At 45.8% G+C, this 25,324-nt stretch overlaps 1 protein-coding gene across 1 annotated transcript in view; it reads left to right on the top strand.

Annotated features, from left to right (window-relative positions):
- The window catches only part of ABCA4 (ATP binding cassette subfamily A member 4), a 105,228-nt gene that overhangs the window by 38,453 nt on the left and 41,451 nt on the right, over positions 1 to 25,324 (top strand). Inside the window, exons 13-24 of the mRNA XM_088835509.1 lie at positions 1,055 to 1,141; positions 3,140 to 3,314; positions 10,760 to 10,891; positions 11,821 to 11,960; positions 12,442 to 12,579; positions 13,507 to 13,700; positions 14,776 to 14,860; positions 18,226 to 18,431; positions 18,799 to 18,847; positions 23,101 to 23,360; positions 23,940 to 24,064; positions 24,551 to 24,649. Coding sequence (XP_088691635.1) covers positions 1,055 to 1,141; positions 3,140 to 3,314; positions 10,760 to 10,891; positions 11,821 to 11,960; positions 12,442 to 12,579; positions 13,507 to 13,700; positions 14,776 to 14,860; positions 18,226 to 18,431; positions 18,799 to 18,847; positions 23,101 to 23,360; positions 23,940 to 24,064; positions 24,551 to 24,649 — 1,690 coding nt within the window. The remainder of the gene's footprint in view (positions 1 to 1,054; positions 1,142 to 3,139; positions 3,315 to 10,759; positions 10,892 to 11,820; positions 11,961 to 12,441; positions 12,580 to 13,506; positions 13,701 to 14,775; positions 14,861 to 18,225; positions 18,432 to 18,798; positions 18,848 to 23,100; positions 23,361 to 23,939; positions 24,065 to 24,550; positions 24,650 to 25,324) is intronic.

The following is a 25,324-nucleotide window of genomic DNA, read 5'->3' as shown; positions in this document are numbered from 1 at the left end:
TAGCCAGAATCTTTAGAGGCTTGGCGACAGTGGTTTCCTTCTGCCTCTGCTTTCCTCTCTGGCTGGCTTGTTTTTCTGCTTCTCTTCCCCTTTCAGGATGTTGTGATGTCGTTTTTCTTTCAGTTAATGAATTTATTTTTTCTATTGGAGAAGAGTTGTTCTACAGTGTCAAGTTAGTTTCTAAGTACAACAAAGCACGTCAGCCACATGCATATATATATATATATATATATATATATATATATATATCCCCTTTTCTTTGGATTTCCTTCCCATTTAGATTACCACAGAGCATTGAGTAGAGTTCCCTGTGCTATATAATCTGTTATCGTTAGTTATCTGTTTTGTCCTTTGAAACCAAATGTAAAGTTTACAAGAAGTACCTCTGTGAGGGTTAGGGGTATGGGTGTTATGTGTGTCAGAGTATGTGTGAGTGTGAGAATATATGTGTGAGTGTTTCCACCACAATTTGTGCCAGCCTGTACAACAACCAGGCTCAGCTCTGGTGTTAATCTGCAAATACTTGAATGCCCATAAAAGCACTGATAGATTTCTCAGGTAAACCATGTCTCAGTTTGCCTGCCCATCATATCAGCTTGAATGGACTTTTACTGAAGATTCACCGTGACTTTGACATGTTTTGGGTTGAAGTGAAAAGTACCATTAGTGAGCTGAAAAAACAAAACCCATTTTAGAGTAAATCCTGGTTTTAATTTTTTTTTTAAATAACAATTTCTGACATTGTGGGCTTCACCTGAGGATAAGTGAAACTCCTAGTACAAAACTCCCTCTGCGCTCACCAACGGTTGCCAAATCAGACCTCTGGGAGGCAACCCCTCTCCCCAGACCCTGTTGGAACTTCCCAGCTGCACAGATCAGAGGTTGGCAGAGCCCTCCTCGGGGCTGGTCCTGGCAATGTCGACCTGGCCTTCCGAGGGAACTGTGCTTTCCAGCCATGGTAGGAAACTCTGCTGCCCTCTTCTTCTCTCGTTTCCTGTCTTTCCTGATTCTCAGCCTTCACCAGGAGAGTAACAGTGGCTTCTGGTTTGTGCAGGGTGTTCAACCAGAGAAGAAAGAGCCTTGGAAAAGACAGAACCCATCACAGAGGAAATGGAGGACCCAGAACACCCAGGACTAAATGGTAAAACAACAACAACAAAAAAAACTAAAAACAAAAAAAAACCCTCAATAAAGAATGCAGAACAGAGGCTAGAGAAGGTTCAGAATATTGCAAAGGTGTAGAGCAGAACACCTCATGAGTGGGGTGAAATGGAACCCAGGAAGCTGACTGTCTCTCTTGACAGGGGTTAAACCTGATACCTTCTCTAGGGTCCAGCTGCCCCTGTGTGGAATGAATGGTCCAGCCAGACATTAACACATATTTCCTGGAGAAAGCAAATCCCAAGTATATGGTGTGTTTGTGCCCTTGTTAGGCAAACCCCCAGTGAATTGCACAAATGTGCTGACTTCCGAGGATTTAGCAAGAACAATAACTTGGGTCACTGGGACTTCAAGCGGATATGAGGTATAAGGAAAGACAAAAATAAATGCTCCTGTGCACAGGGGGAAAGAGTCTAGAGAAGCTGACTACACTTCATTTGTGATTTACAAATCTGGAGGTCCATTCATTCAAGCCATCAAAAGCCTTTCCTGACCATGGAAGTTACTTAATAATTCCTCAGGTCATAGACCAAGTTTGCAAGTGTTCTCTTGGCCTTTACCTCCCTTATCTTCCCTCTTGAACCAGTTCTGTCCCGGTTCCCCTACCCCCACCATGTTCTTCATTCCTTAAGCATATGGATTTCTCTAGAATTTCTCTGTGGATTCCAAAATACTCTGCTATTGTCATCCTGGTTGCAGAGAGGCAGCATGGCCTCTAGACTTCACCTGATGTTGCAGGAGAAGGTCCAGCCTCCCTGTGTCTGACCCACCCCAGGTGCCGTTTCACAAAGCTGAGGTCAGAGACCTGTGATTCCTGCAGTTTCCAGTCAGCAGAACCTTTGGGAAGACCCTCCTCCCAGAGTAGAATTCCAAGACCAAAATCAGGGGGTGGGGGTACAGTCCCACCTCAGTTGTCAGCAAGGCCAGAGGAGGCACAGAGAGAAGCAGCATTGGGATTTCCCCCTCCCCGCCTTTCTTTGGCAAGGGAGCAAGTGTTCAGAATTACAATATTAAGGTGACAAATTAAGTAACACATATAAATGAAAAGTGTTAGTCACTCAGTCATATCTGACTCTTTGTGACCCCATGGACTATAGCCCATCAGGCTCCTCTGCCCATGGAATTTTCCTGGCAAGAATACTGGAGTGGGTAGCCGTTCCCTTCTCCAGGGGATGTTCCCAACCCAGGGATGCAACCCAGGTCTCCTGCATTGCAGGCAGATTCTTTACCATCTGAGCCACCAGGGAAGCCCCATCACTGTATTGTGTGAACTAAAGCAGGAAGAGATTCAAAGCCAGGGAGAAGTGGACACCAAGTGGACCTCATACTGGAGGGGGGTATGGAGTTTAAAAGTGGCGGGACAGAGTTTGAGGGACAGTGGTGAGAAAGAGTGGACTGTCCTACCCTAATTGGAGAAACTGGAGCTCTGAAAAGCAGGTAGTCAGCTTTAGTAGAGTTGACTCAAAGATGTGAGCCAAGGTGACTAGGAGAATGGACATAAGATAGTCTGAAGGAAAACACTGTTTGGGAAAGAGAATGAGGAGCCTGAGCTGTTCCAAGAAATTCCTGAGGAAATCCCCTGCAGACTCTCAGGATTGAGGGCCTGGGACTGAAGGCTGAGCTTAGGGCTAACTCTCCATACAGACAATGAGCTCATCTGCATTCAGATCCCAGCTCTGCCACTCATCAACTATGTCTTAGGTTTTCTCATCTGTAGAAATGGCATGGTAATATCTGTTCCCCTAAGACTGTTTTAAGGGTGAAATGAGGAAATCCATATAAAGCACTTGAAACAATGCCTGGCACACAGTAACAGCTCAACAAATGTTAGACACTCTTATTACCATTATTATTCTGTAGTCACCATTATAAAGTTATAGTTAAAGCCATAGGTACAAAAGACAATGGTCTCAACAAGGAACCTTGGGTAGTGTGTACATGAAGGCATTGTGACATCATGTTCATTTTTTCCATGAAGACTGCTTCTTTGAACGTGAGCTTCCAGGCTTGGTTCCCGGAGTATGTGTGAAGAATCTGGTAAAGCTGTTTGAGCCCTATGGCAGGCCAGCCGTGGACCGTCTTAACATTACCTTCTACGAAAATCAGATTACCGCATTCCTCGGTCACAATGGAGCAGGGAAAACCACAACCTTGTGAGTCTTTGATCATTTTCTGGCTCCCTTCTTCCTCTGTTCATTTCAGTTCAGTTCAGTCGCCCAGTCGTGTCCGACTCTTTGCAACCCCATGAATCACAGAACGCCAGGCCTCCCTGTCCACCAACTCCCGGAGTTTACCCAAACTCATGTCCATCGAGTCGATGATGCCATCCAGCCATCTCATCCTCTGTTGTCCCCTTCTCCTCCTGCCCCCAATTCCTCCCAGCATCAGGGTCTTTTCCAGTGACTCAACTCTCCGCATGAGGTGGCCAAAGTATTGGAATTTCAGCTTCAGCATCAGACCTTTCAGTGAACACCCAGGACTGATCTCCTTTAGGATGGACTGGTTGGATCTCCTTGCAGCTTCAGTCTATTCTTTCTCACTCCAGGGCTTCCCTGGTGGCTCAGGTAAAGAGATCTGCCTGCAGTGTGGGAGACCTGGGTTCAATCCTTGGGCCGGGAAGATCTCCTGAAGAAGAAAATGGCAGCCCACTCCAATATTCCTGCCTGGAGAATCCCATGGACAGAGGAGCCTGGCAGGCTACAGTCCATGGGGTCGCAAAGAGTCGGACACGATTGAGCAACTTCACATTCTTTCCCACAGAAGTTTAGTGAGAAAAATGTGTCCCAGGAAAGTGTAATGTATACTGCAGTTTTCAAAGCTTGCTCACATTTATCATTTTATTAGATCATGAAGTTGGAGAGAGAGGTGGAGTAGTAAGTTCATTGCCCCATTGGTACCAGGGATGGGGACATCCAGAGAGCTGACGTGACTTTCCAAGGAAACCAAGTTGTGGGGGTTCCGTGAGCACAAGAACCAGCTTGTCTCTTATCTTTGATGCTGTGAGCTGGTCCCCCTATCCCCAACATCCCCAGCATTTCTATCATGATGGTGGTGATAAAGTCATGTCCACTACCATCACATGCCCTCTATCTGTAGAGCATTGTTTGTGCTTGCATGCTAAGTCATTTCGGTTCAATAAGTCAACTCAGTTGAGTCTGACTCTGCAACCCCATGGACTGCAGGACACCAGGCTACCCTGTCCATCAACAATTCCTGGAGCTTGCTCAAACTCACATCCATTGAGTTGGTAATGCCATCCAACCATCTCATCCTCTGTCATCCCCTTCTGCCTTCAATCTTTCCCAGCATCAGGGTCTTTTCCAGTGAGTCAGTTCTTTGCATTAGGTGACCAAAGTATCGGAGTTTCATCTTCAGCATCAGTTCTTCCAATGAATATTCAGGACTGATTTCCTTTAGGATGGACTGGATTGATCTCCTTGCAGTCCAAGGGACTCTCAAGAGTCTTCTCCAACACCACAGTTGAAAAGCATCAGTTCTTCAGTGCTCAATTTCTTTATAGTCCAACTTTCACATCCATACATGACTACTGGAAAAACCATAGCTTTGACTAGACGGACCTTTGTTGGCAGAGTAATGTCTCTTCTTTTTAATATGTTGTCTAGGTTGATCATAGCTTTTCTTCCACAGAGTAAGTGTCTTTTTATTTCATGATGGCATTCACCATCTGCAGTGGTTTTGGAGCCCCAAAAAATAAAGCCTCTCACTATTTCCATTGTTTCCCCTTCTATTTGCCATGAAGTGATGGGACCAGATGCCATGATCTTAGTTTTCTGAATGTTGAGTTTTAAGCCAACTTTTTCACTGTCCTCTCTCACTTTCATCAAGAGGCTCTTTAGTTCTTCTTCACTTTCTGCCATAAGGGTGGTGTCATCTGAATATCTGAGGTTATTGATAGTTCTCCCAGGAATCTTGATTCCAGCTTGTGCTCCATCTAGCCTGGCATTTCACATGATGTACTCTGCATGTAAGTTAAATAAGCAGGGTGACAATATACAGCCTTGACATACTCCCTTCCTGATTTGGTACCAGTCTGTTGTTCCATGTCCAGTTCTGTTACTTCTTGACCTGCATACAGATTTCTCAGGAGGCAAGTCAGGTGGTCTGGTATTCCCATCTCTTGAAGAATTTTCCATAGTTTGTTGTAATCCACACAGTCAAAGGCTTTGGCATAGTCAGTAAAGCAGAAATAGATGTTTTTCTGGAACTCTCTTGCTTTTTTGATGATCTAGCAAATGTTGGCAATTTGATCTCTTCTTCCTCTGCCTTTTCTAAAACCAGCTTGAACATCTGGAAGTTCATGGTTCACGTACTGTTGAAGACTAGCTTGGAGAATTTTGAGCATTACTTTGCTAGCATGTGAGATGAGTGCAATTGTGCAGCAGTTTGAACATTCTTTGGCATTGCCTTTCTTTGGGATTGGAATGAAAACTGACCTTTTCCAGTCCTGTGGCCACTGCTGAGTTTTCCCAAATTGCTGGCATATTGAGTGCAGCACTTTCACAGCATCATCTTTTAGGATTTGAAATAGCTCAACTGGAATTCCATCACCTCCACTAGCTTTGTTTGTAGTGATGCTTCCTAAGGCTCACTTGACTTTGCGTTCCAGTCATCACCCCATTGTGGTTATCTGGTCATGAAAATCTTTTTGTATATTCTTCTGTGTATTCTTGCCACCTCTTCTTAATATCTTCTGCTTCTGTTAGGTCCCTACAATTTCTGTCCTTTATTGAGCCCATCTTTTCATGAAATGTTCCCTTGGTATCTAATTTTCTTGAGGAGATATCTAGTCTTTCCTATTCTATTGTTTCCCTCTATTTCTTTGCATTGATCACTGAGGAAGGCTTTCTTATCTCTCCTTACTATTCTTTGGAACTCTGCATTCAAATGTGTATATCCTTCCTTTTCTCCTTTGCCTTTAGTTTCTGTTCTCTTTTCAGCTATTTGTTAGGCCTCCTCAGGCAACCATTTTACCTTTTTCCATTTCTTTTTCTTAGGGATGGTCTTGATCACTGCCTCCTGTATGATGTCACGAACCTCTATCCATAGTTCTTCAGACACTGTGTCTATCAGATCTAATCCCTTGAATCTATTTGTCACTTCTACTGTATAGTCATAAGGGATTTGATTTAGGTCATACGTGAATGGTCTAGTGGTTTTCCCTACTTTCTTCAATTTAAGTCTGAATTTGACAAAAAGGAGTTCATGATCTGAAGACTAGTCAGCTCCTGGTCTTGTTTTTGCTGACTGTATAGAGCTTCTCCATCTTTGGCTGCAAAGAATACAGTCAACCTGATTTCAGTATTGACCATCTGGTGATGTCTGTTTGTAGAGCCTCCTCTTGTGTTGTTGGAAGAGTGTGTTTGCTATGACCAGTGTGTTCTCTTGGCAAAACTCTGTTAGCCTTTGACCTGCTTCGTTTTGTACTCCAAGGCCAAATTTGTCTGCTACTACAGGTATCTCTTGACTTCCTACTTTTGCATTCCAGTTCCCTATAATAAAAAAGGACATCTTTTGGGGTATTAGTTCTAGAAGATCTTATAGGTCTTTATAGAACCATTCAACTTCAGCTTCTTCAGGATTGCTGGTTGTGGCACAGACTTGGATTACTCTGATATTGAGTGGTTTGCCTTAGAAACGAACAGAGATTATTCTGTCATTTTTGAGATTGCATCCAAGTACTGCATTTCGGACTTTTTGTTGACTATGATGGCTTCTCCATTTCTTCTAAGGGATTCTTTGCCCACAGTAGAGATAATGGTCACCTGAGTTAAATTCACCCATTCCAGTCCATTTTAGGTCACTGATTCCTAAAATGTCAGTGTTCACTCTTGCCATCTCCTGTTTGACCGCTTCCAATTTGCCTTGATTCACGGACCTGACATTCCAGGTTCCTATGCAATACTGCTCTTTACAGCACTGGACTTTACTTCCATCACCAGTCACATCCACAGCTGGGTGTTGTTTTTGTTTAGGCTCCATCTCTTCATTCTTTCTGGAGTTATTTCTCCACTGATCTCCCATAGCATATTGGGCACTAACCAACCTGGGGAGTTCATCTTTCAGTATCCTATCTTTTTGCCTTTTCATGCTGTTCATGGGGTTCTCAAGGCAGGAATACTGAAATGGTTTGCCATTCCCTTCTCCAGTGGACCATGTTTTGTCAGAACTCTCCACTGCGACCTGTCCATCTTGGGTGGCCCTACATGGCATGGCTTATAGTTTCATTGAGTTAGACAAGGCAGCGGTCCATGTGATCAGTTTGGTTAGTTTTCTGTGATTGTGGTTTTCATTCTTTCTGCCCTCTGATGGTGGAGAAGGCAATGGCAAGCCACTCCAGTACTCTTGCCTAGAAAATCCCATGGACGGAGGAACCTGGTAGGCTGCAGTCCGTGGGGTCGCTAAGGGTCGGACACGACTGAGCGACTTCACTTTCACTTTTCACTTTCACACATTGGAGAAGGAAATGGCAACCCACTCCAGTGTTCTTGCCTGGAGAATCCCACGGATGGCGGAGCCTGGTGGGCCTCCATCTATGGGGTCACACAGAGTTGGACACGACTGAAGTGACTTAGCAGCAGCAGCAGCAGCAGCAGCAGCCCTCTGATGGATAAGGATAGAGGCTTATGGAAGCTTCCTGATGGGAGAGACTGACTGAGAGGGAAGCTGGGTCTTGTTCTGATGGGCAGGGCCGTGCTCGGTAAATCTTTAATCCGATTGTCTGTTGAGGGCTATATTCCCTCCCTGTTGTTGCACCGGAGGCCAAACTATGGTGGAGGTAATGAAGACAATGGCAACCTTCTTCAAAATGTCTCATGCAAGCACCGCCACACTCAGGGTCCCTGACCCTGCAGGAGGCCACCGCTGACCCACGCCTCCACTGGAGACTCCCGGACACTCACGGGCAAGTCTGGGTCAGTCTCTTGTCAGGTCACTGCTCCTTTCTCCTGGGTCCTGGTGCACACAAGGTTCTGTCTGTGCCCTCCAAGAGTCTGTTTCCCCAGTCCTGTGTAAGTTTTGGTGGCTCTATGGTGGGGTTAATGGCAACCTCCAAGAGGATTTATGCCATACCCTGGTCTGCTGCACCCAGAGCCCCTGCCCCCTGCAGCAGGCCACTGCTCACCTGTACCTCTGCAGGAGACACTCACACACAGTTCTGGCTCGGTCTCTGTGGAGTCTCTGGGACCTAGTGCACACAAGGTTTTTTGAGCCTCTGAGCGTCTCTGGCTGGTAAGGGGTTTGATTCCAAACATGATTTTGCCCCTCCTGCCGTCTTACTGGTGTTCTTCCTTTGCCCTTGGACATGGGGTATCTTTTTTTGGTGGGATCCAACATTCTCTAGTCAACGGTTGTTCAGCAGCGAGTTGTAGTTTTGGAGTTCTTGCAGGAGAAGATGAGCACACGTCTTCTACTCTGCCATCTTATGCCACCAGATTTTTCTCTATCACTCATGAAGAGTGACTCTTCTGAGAAAAATATTCCCCAATCCCATTAGAGGCTAAGTTACAGCATCAGCTTCTCTACACAGGGATGATGTGCCCATCCACTTGCAAACCAAGGCAATGATGGAGGGGATTGATTCCTTCCTTCTGGTTTCCATGGTCTTCTGATAGATGGCTACCCTCTGAATGCCTTAGTCATTTCAGTCGTGTCCAAGTCTGTGTGACCCTATGGAATGTAGCCTCCTAGGCTCTTTGCCCATGGGATTCTCCAGGCAAGAATACTGGAATGGGTTGCCACGCTTTTCTCCAGGGGATCTTCCAACCCAGGGATCAAACCCACATCTGTTAAGTCTCCTGCATTGGCAGGTGGGCTCTTAACCACTAGCATTACCTGAGAAGCCTGTAGAGCGCTACTTACTTTCAAAGAGCATTCCTTTTCCTACCTATGAGGGTTGGTGGTAGCTCTGGAGAAAAGGATACCTAAAGAATGCTCACTTACAGCCAGAGAGCCCTCTGCAACTCAGCCATCACAGCTCCTGGTACTGTACTGAAAGTGTTAGTTGCTTGGTCATGTCCGACTCTTGGCAACCCCATGGACTAGAGCCCACCAGGCCCATCTGTCCGTGGGATTCTCCAGGTAAGAATACTGGAGTTGATAGTCATTCCAGTTTCCAGGGGATCTTCCTGACCAAGGGGATCGAACCCTGGTCTCCCACATGACAGGAAGATTCTTTGCTGTCTGAGCCACCAGGAAGCCCATCACTCTAGGGGCTCAGTTAAAAGTATTCAGCACATGGGTCCATGTTTTGTCTGATGTCACCATCACAAAGGGCAAGGTCTTGGTGAGAAGCCCAAGCATTAACATGTGTTTGTTAATTGACTGATTGAAACCAGGCCTGGGAATTATCACCACACAATTTTGGATCCAAAATAATAAAAAGCTGAGCAACTGAAAACCAAGGTCAGGGAAAATGAAGGCTCTCCATGGAGGCCTCAGCTCAGAACACTCCCCTGGCTTTTCTAAGGGACCCAGGCTCCATCTGCAGTAAAGAGAACACGGCCAACTAAGGTTCCCCAAGGAACAGCAGGGACGGCCCTTTCAAGGGGCAGGGAACCCATGTGAATGCATTCATCAAGTCCTTTGGTTTTTTGTGGAGCCCCAGGAAGGAACAGCCGTGTACACCCTGCGTTGGAATGTTCTCTGAGGGCGGGTTCAGTGCCAGTGGAATGTGGGGCTGGTGCCATTCCACTTGGTTCTGTTTCCCTCTAGTGGTTGATCAGCAGACAAGTTCAGAGAGTCTGAGATTGTATCTGACTCAGGGACGAAGCTGGGAGGAGCAGCACTGACCCATCTCATTTCTCTCCTTGTTAACTAATATGGTCAGAGGACCCCAAACACAAGTATATTACTTCATGCATGAGAAACGTAACATCACCTGGGGGCTGGAACACAATGCTTAATAAAAAAGTGTAACATTTTTGACTCTTTATGCTAGCACTGTTCTAAGCGCTTTAGAGGTGATAATTGTATTTAATCCTCACAAACTACCCCATGAAGTGAGAGTCATCATTTCCCATTTTACAAAAATAAGTTAACAGTGCTGTTGGGCTTTTTCTTACTTTGGATCCAACAATTCTCATTGTTGTGAGAATTCCCAGGCCTGGGTTCAATCAACTAATTAACAAATACGTGTTGAATGCTTGGGCTTCTCACCAAGACCTTGCACTTTGTGAGGTGACATCAAGCAAAACACAGACCCGTGTGCTGAATACCTTTAACTGAGCCCCCACAGCGCCAGGAGCTGTGATGGCTGAGTGGGGGAGGGATCTCTGGCTACAAGTGAGTATTCTGCAGCTGCAAATCCCAGAGGCCCATCGGCACCTGCCTGTGAGCAGTAGGACATAAGAGAAGCACAGAAGGAAGGCAGATGTACTCACCCTCCTGGGGGTCTTGAGTGCACACTGGTGCTAAGCCCTGTCTGGGAAACTGTTGGTTCCTGCCACTAGTGATGGTTTGGGTTTAACTGAGAGGCACAGGTAGAATTACTGAGAGTCCTCATTGACCCTGGGGTGGAGGCTGCTGTCCTAAGGTGTTCCTAAAGGCCAGGCTCTCTGCCACTGATTCCTGCTTTTGGCAGGTCCATCGTGACCGGTCTGTTGCCACCGACATCTGGCACTGTGCTTGTTGGGGGAAAGGACATTGAAACCAACCTGGATGCTATCCGGCAGAGCCTTGGCATGTGTCCACAGCACAACATCCTGTTCCACCAGTAAGTAGAACAGGAACTGAGACCCTCCCGGTGCCCTAACCTCACCTTGCCCTCCCCTAACATGTTCTGTAGAGCGCAACTGAGAGATGCTGGCTCTGGGGCCAGAGGCCATACTCTTCAGTGGCTTCCCCCACATTTGGGGTCCTTTGTCCTGTTGGCACTGAGAAGGTCCCTCAGGACATGAGACTGTGCCTCTCATGCTCAGTGCTGAGGTCTTCCTGCTCAGGAGACTGGCACTGCTTTCTCTCTGTCAGGGTGGCTGATCCTGGGGCCCCTTGCTCAGAACTTGCCCAGAAGTCTGGTCGCTCTCAGGGACCGTGAGGGGACCATGCCTCCTGTTTTCCTCTTCAGCCAGGCATTAAAAACTGACTTTTGAGGAAGTTTTTCAGCTGCTTTTTTTCCAAACTTTTCTTATAGAAAAAATTATGTACAGTCATTTAATAAAGGAAGGAGGGATCACAGGAAGGAAGGCAATAGAGTGAAACTAAAAATCACCTGTAATTTCACCATCCATAGGAAACCACTGTTAACACTTTGATATATCATTTTTCAAAGCTTTCTCTTATGCATGTATAGCTATACATAATTTGAAATTATAAAAGAGAATAAAACTCTGCTTACCATTTAGTAACCTGCTATTTTAATGCTTTTTTAAGCCTAAGATATCATGAACATTTTTTCATGCTGTTATGTATTCTTCTATAAAATAATTTTTAATGTATACATACTATTCCATTGTATAATGTGCTATTTAAGCTGTCAGATATTTTGGTAGGATCAGTATTTTGTCTCATTTTTCTGTTATGAACAGCACCATGATGACCGTCGTGATTGCTAAATCTCTGTGCTCATTAATTATCTCTATAAGGTAAATTGTTACAAGTAAAAATGCTGAGCGCATTGTGTTTCTTACTGCCCCGTCCTCTTAGCCTCACCGTGGCTGAACACATCCTGTTCTACGCGCAGCTGAAAGGGAGGTCCTGGGACGAGGCCCAGCTGGAGATGGAAGCCATGCTGGAGGACACAGGCCTCCACCACAAGAGGAACGAAGAGGCTCAGGATCTATCAGGTGCTTGGTATTGGAAAAAGGGCTTCAGATGGCCAATCCACAGTTTCCCAGTGCACAGGGCCTTGTATATATGCATGTGTGCTTGTGTGTGTGTGTGTGTATTCTTAGACTTGTAACAGGGGAGCTCCTAAGGGTTGGAATAATCTGTAAAGTTATTCTGAGCATCTAAGAGAAACCCACCTGTGGATTATTTTCTACATAGAACACTATCTTGCAGCAGCCTGGGCTCTGGGTGCTCTGAGGTTTATGTGTTTGAACTTAAAATGTGAGAACAGTCTTCACATGGTCTGATCCTGGAAGGCAGGGATTTTCTGTTTTGCATTATAAGGCCTGAACCACTAGGGTTCTGAACACTGTGGACATCTAAGGAGGCAGCTTGAAGCTGCTGCTGGATCTAAGGTACCTTCATTATGTGGTCAGCCCTGGGCCGTTCCTTCACATCGTCCACAGCTCCCGTGACCCCGCCACCTTGCCCCTCCAGGTGGCGTGCAGAGGAAGCTGTCCGTGGCCATTGCCTTTGTGGGAGATGCCAAGGTGGTGGTTCTGGATGAGCCCACCTCTGGGGTGGACCCCTACTCACGTCGCTCAATCTGGGACCTGCTCCTGAAGTATCGCTCAGGTAATGGCCACTGCACATCACCTGTGCTCTTGCTGAGGCTGAATGTGTGCGATCTACTCTCTTACATCTGGCATCTTGCAACTCAGTGTAGTAACAGCCACAACTACACTCAGATGTGGCATTATCACTGGCTTGGGGAGTCTAAGTTCCAGGTGAAGCCTCCTGAGATTTTTTTTACCCAAATATAAGCAGGGAATTACTGATGAAGCAGCCTACTTCCCAAAATGCTCTAGAAAGTTCTCTCAACCCAAAACCCTTCTGCCTGGAACAATGGGAGCAGCTCTAAGTCAAATTCCCCCTTGACAAAGGAACCCGAATTATCTACAAAAATCAGGTGTGAGGGTGATGAGCCTATATTCAGTGCTGTGGATGGAAATATCTCAATGGGACAGTCCCTCCTCTGTCATGGCACCTGAAACCGGATGCACAGACCCAGAAAAGACAGCAAGCAGAGCCATCATAAAAGTAACAGTGTGATTTAAGCCTGTGGTGTATTTACCTTCCTGGAATCCTCATTACCATTCTATTTTAAGGACATCTCTATCTAGTGTGAAAGAGTGTAAGTGTGAGTGTGTGTGTTCTTTACAGAGATGATAAATGTAGCACTTAATGATCCAGAGAATATACTATAGAACTCAATAGATACTGGCTGACAGTAATAAATATGTCCCGTACATAGTGGTTTATTTGCATCAGGTCCTATGCTAAGGAAGAAATACTCTATAAAATAGTGCTTTACATTATGCAGGATGCTATCAACTGGTAGCTATTATTTTTTATTCTAATATTCTAGACTGTATTGCAGAATACTTGTTTTTATTTATTAACTCCCAGTTTTGCAACCCACGGAATATGGAGTTTGCTATACACCTTCTCCCATCCATACCCGGGCCTGCTTGGTAATTCCCCTGACCCCTGCCCCTGCAGGCAGAACCATCATCATGTCCACTCACCACATGGACGAGGCTGACATCCTCGGGGACCGCATCGCCATCATATCCCAGGGACGGCTCTACTGCTCTGGAACCCCACTGTTCTTGAAGAACTGCTTTGGCACAGGCTTCTACTTAACCTTGGTGCGCAAGATGAAGACCATTCAGAGCCAAGGAAGAGGCCGCGAGGTTTGTGTCTGTCCAGGGAAAGAGCCTGTCCTGGGTGAGAAGGAACATCATTCCAGACACTTCTATCCAAATCAGACTCCAGCCAGCAGAACTGACCTCTTTGTTTCTGGAACCATTTGTAGATTTTGATAAAAGAACATTCTGAACTCTTCTACAGAAATGCTTTAACCAACTAGCTTAAAAGACCTGAAATTATTACAGGCCAGAATCCTAAACTACACACATGGTTTCGTGTAACATAGAAGGGAGGGAATGACTTATTCTGCAAGGCTACACTGTTTAAAGGACAGTAGTTATTCAAGGTTCCTTTTTTCATTCAAACATTTGTGTTAGCTAATTAAACTCAAATTTCATTGGTAAATGAAAGCTAAGAAAAAGCTTCCCTAGTAACTATAACCTGGAAATGGTGACACGAAAAAATACGAACCAGCAGAGACCACCTCAGCATGTCAAGAATCCTGGGTTCAAGTGTGGGCTTCAAGGTGAACAGACTGTGTTGCCTTAAGCAAATTCCTTAGTTCCTCATTGTTGTTGGGTTTTTTCCACATAGAAAGTGAAACTGATACTCATCCCTGCTTCCCAGGGATGTGGTGAAGATAAACAAGATAAAAAGTATGATAAATGTGCTTTGGGCTCCTAAAAAGGCACTGCTCACCTTCCAGTTGCCCTGTCATGCTTGTTTTATTGTATTGTAACATTATTTACGCCTTCAGCCCTGTAGTTTAGATGTCTGGCTTCTTCTGGGTTTTCCAGTCCTGGGTAGATTTCCACAGCCCAGTGTACATCCCCGGAGAGGGAGAAGCAGAAAGTCTTGCATGGGCTGACCTATGGCTGTCACATAAGTGATGACAAGCCAAAGGAATCCTTCAGTGTTCCCTCCGTGCCTGATTCACACACTCAGAACAAAATCAGACAGCCACACCCTCAAATGTTCAGATGAAGTAACAGATTAAAACAGTGAAGAAAAATGTGTTGACCACACTTGACGTGAGAAACAGAGAATGGTGGTGACAGCCGTGGGCATCAGGGACGTCAGGGAGGTGCTGTAGAAATGACTGATGTCCATCTGTTGCAGGGGGCCTGCAGCTGTGCATCTAAGGGCTTCTCCGTCAGGTGTCCAGCCTGTGCTGAGGCGATAACTCCAGAACAAGTCTTGGACGGTAAGGACTCAAGCAGACTGTACCTTGGTCCTGGTCTGGCAATCATCTCTGGGTATTGGTGTGTCCAGCTGTCGAGCATTTCAATGGGAGCAAAGAGAACACTCCGTGTGCTTTTCAAGCTCACGGTCATGCAATTGCTCATCTTCTTCTTTGAGTTTTTGTCTCCTCCTCCATTCCCAAAGAAACTTAAAGTCTTGGGCCTACAGTCCCTCTCCCTTTAATGAGGAACTCAGCCTTTGTTTACTCTTCGCCCTTGCCCATACTAAGCCTGCATTTCTGGGGTCCCCTTGCCTGGATCCAAGCCACTTTCCTCAGTATCTAGAGAGGAGGTCTTCCAAAGGTGCCAGCTGGAGCCCTGTGAGCCTTGGCGATGCACAGCCCTCACAGAACTTCTCCAGAGAGTCAGGTTGCACGATGTAGATGCCAAATCTGTGGGTTCAGCATAGCCCTGTTACACTCCCAGATTTTCTCTCACTTTCCTGATTTTGAGTGATTCTCCCTTGGATTAGATACAGTGTGCTAAACCTTGTAAGGGGCACCTCCACCTCCAGAAAGATGCAAAACAGACTCTTGCTGCGGAAGCACTCGTGATACAAGGCCTGACTTCCTGGCCCCAGAGTGCTTGTCAACAGCTCTTTCTATTCTCCAAGCTCTTTCTATTCTCTGCTAAGGCCTGCCTCTCATCCTTCCCTGGTTGGTAGGGGGTGGGGGTGGGGTGTCTGGGCTGTGGAGAAGGGAGGGGGAGGGGGTTGTCCTCACAATTGGAATACCATATTCCCCATGTTCCTAAGTAGGAACAAAACTAAACCTATGTGCTGATCCAAGTTAATGAAGGGGAAAGTATTTGCTTATTAAAGAAAAGACAAAGTTTCCTAAGCACAAATATTTTTCTAACTAAAATCTGAAGTAAGAAAACAAGGCAGTATTTATGCACTATGCTTTAAAGCTGAGGGAAAGTGCCCAGAGCTGCATCGTATTTCCTCTCTCACCCTCTCTTGTACTGACAGAACCTGTGGTGAACACGAACATGTCTTCTTAGAACTTTTCTGTGTCTTTTTCCTAGTCTGCCTTGCTGTAGGCCCCTCTCTGCTTTCCAAATAATTTTTTTGAAATGAATATGTTTAATTACTGGGACTTCCCAGGTGGTGCTAGTGGTAAAGAACCTGCCTGCCAAAGCAGGAAACATAAGAGGCACGGGTTGGATCCCTCGATTGGGAAGATCCCCTGGAGGAGGGCATGGCAACCCACTCCAGTATTCTTGCCTGGAGAATCCCATGGACAGAGGAGCCTGGCAAGCTATAGTCCATGGGGTTGCAAAGAGTCAGATACAACTGAAGTGAAACACACACCCACACACCCAAAGTCAATATGGAAACAGAGCCTGCTGGGTGGGGTAAATTTTTTAACTATTACTTTATTTCTAAATAAAGGTTTATTTTCTTTGAATAGAAGAGGGATGCTGTGAATAGTGGGAAGCACAGTAAGTTGCTGTGCCCCAAATAAGAGAAGGAAGATCATTTCAATTCCCATTAGCTCCTTGGGAGGCTTTCCACTCGTACAGACTCGCAAACCACACACACTGGCAGACCACCTTGCCAGATGCTGAAAGCCCTGCCGCCCTGAAGGACCACTTCTGGAAAGGCTGACACACACATCTAAGACACAATTCCTGGGAATCCAGCAGCTTCAGGTTCAATTTCCTTCCTCAGAGGACAATGAACATGACCCCCGGAGAGCGGTTAGGGCAGAGCTGCTTCCTCCCACGAGGAGCCCTCTAGCCCCTGCATGAAGTCATCTGGAACTGTAGACAATTGAGTCTCACTTGCATGTTTGACATAAAACAAGCCTTCCAGTCCAGCTAAGCAGAAGGATTTGGGTTGAAAGCCACGAAACCCCTCTGCATGAGTCATTTCTGAAACAAAGAAAGAAGAGAACTCACTGGGTGATCCTGACTCTGAGAGGGTTACTCGCAAAACACACAAGAGCTAGGCTCTGGGCACCCAATCCCTTCCCCTTTGACCTGCTTCTCAGAACAGTATGCTAGGGAACTGTCTCTTTAAGTGCATGCTAATTAGATTTTTAACAAGTTTTTTTATTTGTTTAATTTGGGGCTGTCCCCTGCAGCATGTGGGATATTACTCCCCGGCCAGGATTCAAACCTGTGCCCCTGAGTTGGAAGGCAGAGTTTTAAGTACTGGACTATTGGGGAAATCCCTAGATTTTTAATTTTAAAATAACATAGGCTCATGCATAAAATTCAATTCTGATTGCATGAGTATATCAGGTAAATACCTGATACTGGATACTTCCCTTTACCCCATGCTGTGCTTCCTGCACTCCATCCCCTGGTCCTTCTCCACAGCTTCTCAATCTCCTTCTGCATTTCCTGTGAGCTGGGATGTTTTGTTCATTTGAGGAGGCAGATGCAATTCCAAGGGAAGTGGCGCAGTCCTCCAAAAACCTGGGCCAGGCCTGGGTGTGCGATGTAGGAAGTGGGGTTCTCATCTAGCTTGGTCACCAGGTCCGGGTCTACTTCTTGGTCAAGTCCCCTATACCTTGGGGCTTCCCAGGGGGCACTAGTGGTAAAGAATCTGCCTGCCAATGCAGGAGACATCAGAGAAGTGGGTTCAATCCCTGAAGCAGGCGGATCCCCTGGAAGAGGGCATGGCAACCCACTCTTGTATGCTTGCCTGGAGAATCCCATGGACAGAGGAGCCTGGCAGGCTACAGTCCATAGGGTTGCAAAGAGTTGGACACGACTGAAGCAACTTGGCGCACACACACCTTTGGCCAGACCAGAAAAATGAAAGCAATTTTGACTCAGGTTTGTGGTGATTAAGAAGGAGCAACATTGATGACAAGAGCTTTCTTACTTCAGGTGATGTTCATGATAAGAAAAGCAGCTATCATTCATCTATGGGCCGGACACAACATTCTCAGTGGTTTCTGTAGATTAACTCGTCCAAGCCTCACAGATAACAATAGTATGGGTACCACTATTTTTCTCCTGTGCAGATGAAGAAACTCTGGTATGACCTGCCTGATGTTCCACAGCTAGTAAAGAACAGAACATTGGATCAAACAAAGGAGAAAAGTGTCAGAGGGATGTCCCGTGAGCTCCCCAAGGTTACACAGCTGATCTGGGGGGAGCTGGCTTCCACCTCCGTCTCCCTTTCAGTGCCTGTCACAGGGTCAACTCAGTTAAAAGCAGACATGACGGAGCCGTATTCCTCCACAAGAGTCACTGCTGATGAAGGAGATGGGCCTTCCTCAAACGCAAAACAGAAGAAAGCAGAGGACCTGGGTAGGCTCCCTGTCTTCCAGCATCTGGAAAATAGTTGATGTCAGCCTTTTTCTTGTCTTAGGGGATGTGAATGAACTGACGGATATGGTTCGCCACCACGTTCCAGAGGCGAAGCTGGTAGAATGCATTGGTCAAGAACTTATCTTCCTTCTTCCAAATAAGAATTTCAAGCAGAGAGCATATGCTAGCCTTTTCAGAGAGCTGGAGGAGACGCTGGCTGACCTGGGACTCAGCAGTTTTGGAATTTCTGACACTCCCCTGGAAGAGGTGAGGCAGATACTCCCACTGGTTTCTGTCAGGCACCAGAGAGGTAGTTCCTTGCCAAAGTCTAACACAAGAGACTAGAAGGGAAATTTTGTGAAAGCAAAAAGCCGTAATTCCTTGCCCAAGCGTAGCGGCTGTCTTCACTTTTGGCTTACTTCCTCCTGCCTCCATCCATACTCACACATATTTCACATAGCTGTGGTCACCGTGGGCACACACTTCTGTATTTACAGAAGAATATGTTCTTAGATAAAGAGTCACAATGTATTCTCTTCCCATTATGAAGCAATACCCAACAGAACTGAGCTTGGGTTAGGTTTTTTGGAGACTGGGAATGCCTAAACCAAATTCTCTTTTTCCTTCTGGACAGATTTTCCTGAAGGTCACAGAAGATTTGGATTCAGGACATCTGTTTGCTGGTATGGTGCCCCCAAGTGTGTAGATTGTCGCCTCACTAAACCCTCATGCTCTATCTCGAAAACCTAAGGAAAAACTCATGAAACAACAAAGTAGACAGACACTCCTCCATCCTGTTTATCTGACCCCCAAATAACAGGCCTTTTGAGTTCTTGGTTATATGACACAGGAAAGGTGAGTGGAATTGGGTCCAGGTGGGAAGATGCTGGATGAATGAGGGGTCTTAAGAAGGTCTGGCTGGGAGCTCTACCACCCCCAAGCTTCTCATCCCGCTTCCTGGTCTATTCCTTCCACATTTCCATCCTCATCTTCTCCTCTTCTCTCTACCAGGCCTCTGATCCACTCCTGCTGCATGAGTGACAGCTCACAGAGTTCTTAGAGATAATGGTGACAGTAAATGCAGTCCAGATGCCAGCTAGGACACCCTGGCCTCTTTGAGATGGAGATAAAATGGTTCTGAGCCCTCACTTAGTGCCCTGAGGAATTTTGAAACTTTGGGGACCATAAATGTTGTGGGTTCTGGGGGTTTCTCTTCTATATGTGTGAGCCTGGACACCAATTATCCCCTTCCACAATTTCTACCCAATCTCAGAGCCACAAAAAGCACTGAGTGACTTAAATGGTCTTTACTGTGAAGAATGGAGAATGGGGGGATGGACGTGCAGGAGGACTTAGCTGCCACAACACAGGCCACTTCTGATAGAAAAACAGGCATCCACCCACTCTGATAAAATCCTCTCCCTGGCTTTTCTCTTCTTGTTCCATTTCCCTCTCGCTGGTCATAGGCAGTTCACTTTTGCTGACGTGGGCACCTGCCAGGGGTTACCTCTTTCTACCCAGTGTGACATACCACAGCATTTTCCTGTACAGAGATCGTTTTCTGTCTGTTTCTGGTGCCTGCTCTTAAGTCATGGCTTTCATCTCGCTTTGTAAGTGATCCCGGCTATGTCTAGAACTATCAGTGGTCCAATAGGTCAGCCCAAATGTGTGCCAGGATCCAGGTAGGTTGTGTGGTGGCCAGGAGAGGTGGCCATCCGGGCAGAGTGGGGAGTAAAGAACAGTGCTCTGGAGGGAGTGAGAGCAGCTCACCACAGGGCCCAGGTCTTCTTTCCAGCTTTTCAGACACAGCAATTAAATTCCCTCAATTCACCTGAGGGCAAAAACTTTAATTAACCAAGACCAGAATGAAAACACGATAATTTATGTTAGAAATTATGATGAACTCAAGAATTGGGGCCTTTAATCTGCACAGAATGCTTCTGCTTAATAATTAGGTCCTCTTAGAAGAATAAATTATGCATCAGAAGAGTGGTCATTCTGGATATATTAATAGAATAAGATGTTCCAAAGAGACAGTCAGGGGTAGGAGTTGAGTGCAACCTCTACAATGAAGCAGGCCAAACACCAAACCTGAATTCTATAATTTGTTGATTGTGTGGCTCTGGGTAGATGCATGTGTGCTAAGTTGCTTCGGTCACATCCGACTCTTTGCAATGCCATGGACTGTAGCCCGCTAGGCTCCTCTGTCCATGGGATTCTCCAGGCAAGAATACTGGAGTGGGTTGACATGCCCTCCTCCAGGGGATCTTCCCGACCCAGGTAGGGATCTAAGCCACATCTCTTATGTCTCCTACATTGGCAGACAGGTTCTTTACCATAGTGCCACCTGGGATGCCCCTTTGGGTAGATACTTAGCCTCTTTTTTTATGAACACTCTGAAGATTCAGTCCCTTAATAACTTCCATGGATAATATACAGCTGTGTTAGTTAAATTTATCATGTTGTACATTATATGCCTAGTACTTATTAATCTTTAGTTTCTTTGTACCTCAGTTTCCTCATGTGCCAAATGGGGATGATAATAGTATCCAACTTTGAAGGTTGCTGTTGTTCACTCACTCAGTCGTGTCCAACTCTTCATGACCTCACGGACTGCAGCACACCAGGCTTCCCTGTCCTTCACCATCTCCCGGAGCTTGCTCAAACTCATGTCCATTGAGTCAGTGATGCCATCCAACCATCTCATCCCCTGTTGTCCCCTTCTCCTCCTGCGCTCAATCTTTCCCAGCATCGGGGTCTTTTCTAATGAGCCGGCTCTTCACATCAGGTTGCCAAAGTATTGGACCTTCAGCTTCAGCATCAGTCCTTCCAATGAATATCCAGGACTGATTTCCTTTAGGATGGACTGGTTGGATCTCCTTGCAGTCCAAGGGACTCTCACGTCTTCTCCAACACCACAGTTCAAAAGCATCAATTCTTCAGCACTCAGCCTTCTTTATGGTCCAACTCTCATATCCATACATGACTACTGGAAAAACCATAGCTTTGACTAGACGGACCTTTGTCAGCAAAGTGATGTCTCTGCTTTTTAATACGCTGTCTAGCTTTGTCATAGCTAGGTTATTGAGAGAATTAAATGAGTTAAAACACGCCAAGTCTTAACACAGTATGCAATTTCTGGTAACGATTCAGCAATACCCTCATCTTAGCACTTACAAATATCTCTTACCTCAAACTCAGACATGACTTATACTTTACAAAAAACTAAACATCCGTTGTTTTATTTGATTATCACTATAACCTTATGAGGCTGGTAGGGCAGGGATTGGCCCCATCTGGGGTAAAGAAAGTAAAAGTGTTAGTCACTCAGTTGTGTCCACCTCTTTGCAACTCCATGGACTGTGGCCAGCCAGGTTCCTCTGTCCATGGGATTCTCCAGGCAAGAACATCTGGGGAAACAGCTCTTATAAATTGGATGACTGGCCTTAAAGTCATACAGGTTTCTGAGTCTTATTCCTTGGTCTCAGTTCTCAAATCTAGGGCCCTCGATTACACACTCCTACTGTCTCCTGTTTTTCAGATTGCTAATTGCATTTGTTTGAAAGGGCTGTTTTAGAGGATGGCGTTTTCCTGATCTTGTCTTCAGAGTCTGAAGGAGTCTATGGCTGTCTATGGAGTCGTACATTGCATGGTACCAAGAGGCTCCAGGCCATTTCTGAAGGATGTCTCATTGCCAGTAGCCTCTAGAGGGTAGCAGAGAGCTAGGGACAAACAGGCCTGAAGCCCTCAACTCTGATCTGAACAGTGGACTCCAGCTTGGATGGAGTTTCAGGGAGAGAGCAAAATTCAGAGGACAGACATGAAGACAGGCAGCAGAAATCCTACCAGAGGGAGGGCCAGCCACAGCAAAGTCCGAGTCCAGATCAGGAGAAAGGAAGCAGAACTGGGACACTGATGCTGAGTAGTCAGTGATGAGCCTGCAGATGTTCACCCTCTGAGTAGTGAGCCTGGTACACTGCAGGTGCCTGTGAACATTAGCTGAAAGAATGACTCCGCTGACCCAGCTCCCTCTGCAGTTGCTCTTGTCCTGGAGGACGTTAGGAGAAAGTGGGGGCCGACCAGACACCCTGTAGGCTCTCTAGGTCCAACAGCACATTCTGCTTACATTTTAATTGGTAATGATCCCCTCCAGCTTCAAAATAGCTGATGACTTGCGATGGTTTATAAAGCACATTCGCATGTGTTAGTTCATTTAATCTTCATAGTAACCCTTTTCTTGTTTTTATTTTACAGATGAGAAAACTCAGATTCAGACAGATTGAGTCATTAAGACAGATTTGCACATCTGGTTAGTTAGAGTCAGGATTCACACCTAGGTCTCCTAACTCCTAGTTTATTGGTCTTTCTACTTTCTACTTCTCGGTGACCTCTAAAAATATAGAAAGAACCAAACTGACTCTTTTTTCTTTCATGTACACAGGTTATACATGAATATATTTTGCTGTTAAACTCAAACAATACAAAAAAGGCTAACCCTTCCCACTTCATCCCCTGCCCCATCCAGCTCTGCCCCTGAAGTGATCTTTTAACAATTAACAGGTATTCTTTCAGAACTTTGCACATGTGTACACATCGTGAGTGTACGTGTATACATAAAACATGTTTCTTTCCATATGACACATGTGCTAACATAAATATGATCTTATTATACGTATTGTTCTGCAACTTTATTTTTTTGCTTATGTGTTTTGAACCTCTCTGTCTTGTCCTCTTTAACTGTATAGAGATTTTTTAAGCAGTTTCAGGCAATTCTGTCAAAAATGATTTATATCAGAAAGTAGAATTTAAAAAAAAATTTTAACCTTCCTGACAGATATTTTGTTTCTAACTTAGATGAAGGGAAAACTAACACAGTAAGAAAAAAACTGACCTTGTGAATGTTTTTCTAAGTTATTCATTCCATCTTCCAAACCAGGAGGCACTCAGCAGAAAAGAGAAAACATCAGTCTTCGACACCCCTGTTTGGGTCCTAGTGAGAAGGCCAGACAGACTCCCCAGGGCTCCAGCAGCCACCCTGGGGAGCCAGCTGCTTACCCGGAGGGCCAGCCTCCACCGGAACGGGAGGGACACCGCCGACTGAACTCAGGAGCGCGGCTTGTCGTCCAGCACATGCAGGCACTGCTGGTCAAGAGGTTCCAGCACACCATCCGCAGCCACAAGGACTTCCTGGCCCAGGTATTACTACAGTCTTTGGCTGTGCCTGTTTGCTGGTGGCCACCTGGCCTCCCCAGTCTCTCCCAGGCTTTCTTGTGCATGTGGGGTCAGACATAGCCACGGGTACCATCTTTGGATTCTGTCAGCTTTGTTTTCTCCTTGCCAATCTTTGCTTCGTCTTGGTAACATGAAGCTTCTTTGTAAGTATTCTAGTACACTTAGCAGAGAAAATAGCTTAATAATGAATATGTTAATATTGGTTTTATTTTTACAGGGAAAGGTAAAATCAGGTTTTCATTCATTTTCTGCTGACCCTCTGCTTTTTCTCTTTAGATTTTTTGTTCAGAAGCAGAAACTCTGGTTTACCTCTGGCTGAGCATTGGCCTACTTTAGGGTTCAATACTGGCCTGCTTCAACCACCCTTCAAAGGGTGGAATGTTCTCTGTTCTCCTTTACAACTTGACTTAGCATGTCATCCCATCATGTTAATCTCTATTAGGAGCTAGGTATGAGGCTGCCGGATAAATGTTTGAAAGACTCTGTGTGTGTGTGTGTGTGTAACATACCATAGCCTAAGGTACCATGTTTATTTTCCCACAGATTGTGCTCCCGGCCACTTTTGTGTTTTTGGCTCTAATGCTTTCCCTCATCATCCCTCCTTTTGGTGAATATCCTGCTTTGACCCTTCACCCCTGGATGTATGGACAGCAGTATACCTTCTTCAGGTGTGTAGACTAGGCCCCAAAGGTCATCATTCACCTCCTTGGGTTGTGGGGCCCTTGGGCCCCCTTCTGCTTGGTAGGGCCCTGACCTTCCCACTCTCTGGGACAGTCACCAGTGTGATAGGGGTCCTCAGGCTGCCCTCAGAAAGAAAGATAATTTACCTGTTACTTGGGAAAGGTGACCTCCACGTGGACTGCCAAGACTGCCAGGAGTAAGGAAAGAGAAGGCAGACAGTGGGTGAGTGGGTTTAAGTTCCCTTGTTTTGAATTGCAGACATGATATGGCATCAGACTATTGAGTGTGTTCAGGCAGCCTGCCTACCCCCTTCTCAGGAGACCCATAGCCACATCAAGGCAGCTTCCTGTGCCCTGTGTACACGCCTGGCACACAGTACCCATTCAATAGACATTTGCTGAGTTGCATGTTGGTGGCCTGTTCCTCTGCCCCAGTCATGTGTCTACTGACTATGCCCCTCTCACTCTGTCTAGCTTGGACCAGCCCGACAGTGAATGGCTCTCAGCACTTGCAGATGTCCTTGTGAATAAGCCAGGCTTTGGCAACCGCTGCCTGAAGGAAGAGTGGCTTCCGTAAGTCCCTATGCTCCCCTACTGTAACACCAGCAGCTGCCCTGGGAGACCCCAATAGTGGGGGCCTAGGACAGCATGGTTGGTGAGGCCCCATCTATATTACTCAGACACTTCCATATCCCTGAGTAGCACTCACCTGGCTGTCCTTCAACGCTTGTGTGCAGGGGTGTTCACTAGCTTTCAGGAAGCCTCTGCATCACTGGATAAGTCTTTATTTCTATAATTCTCAATAAAGTTCCAAACTGAGTTGACATATGCTCCTCACAACTTATTTGAAAGGAATCTGAAGGAGGAAGGAGAGAGATGGGGTGTGCTCTTGTGTAACTGGACCTAGAATGGCATTACTTACATATATGGCCAACTTTCAGTATTGCTTTCAGTGTAGAGAAGAGAGTTCTAGAGGAAAAGTCATGCTTTCATTCATTGGTGGTTGAAATACACCAAGATTTAAAATGTTCAGTATAATTTTAAATGCTTTTTTCATCTAGTCTTTTTCAGAGTTATTTGTGCGGACCAAAATAGACTAATTTCAAATTCTTGTATTTGTTCCCTTAACAGAGCTGCCAGCCGATAAAAGGAAAATTAAATCATTCTAGATAATCTTTGCCCAGACCCACACCACCTAGTCAATCAACAAAATTCTAGTCTTGATTTTCCTTGAGCAGAAACCTGTAA

This window comes from Moschus berezovskii, chromosome 4, assembly GCF_049115385.1.
Source record: "Moschus berezovskii isolate FMDL1 chromosome 4, NW_MosBer_1.0, whole genome shotgun sequence".
NCBI lineage: Eukaryota > Metazoa > Chordata > Mammalia > Artiodactyla > Moschidae > Moschus > Moschus berezovskii.
The sequence above is the reverse complement of the archived record's forward strand: the minus strand, read 5'-3'. Positions and strand labels throughout refer to the sequence as shown.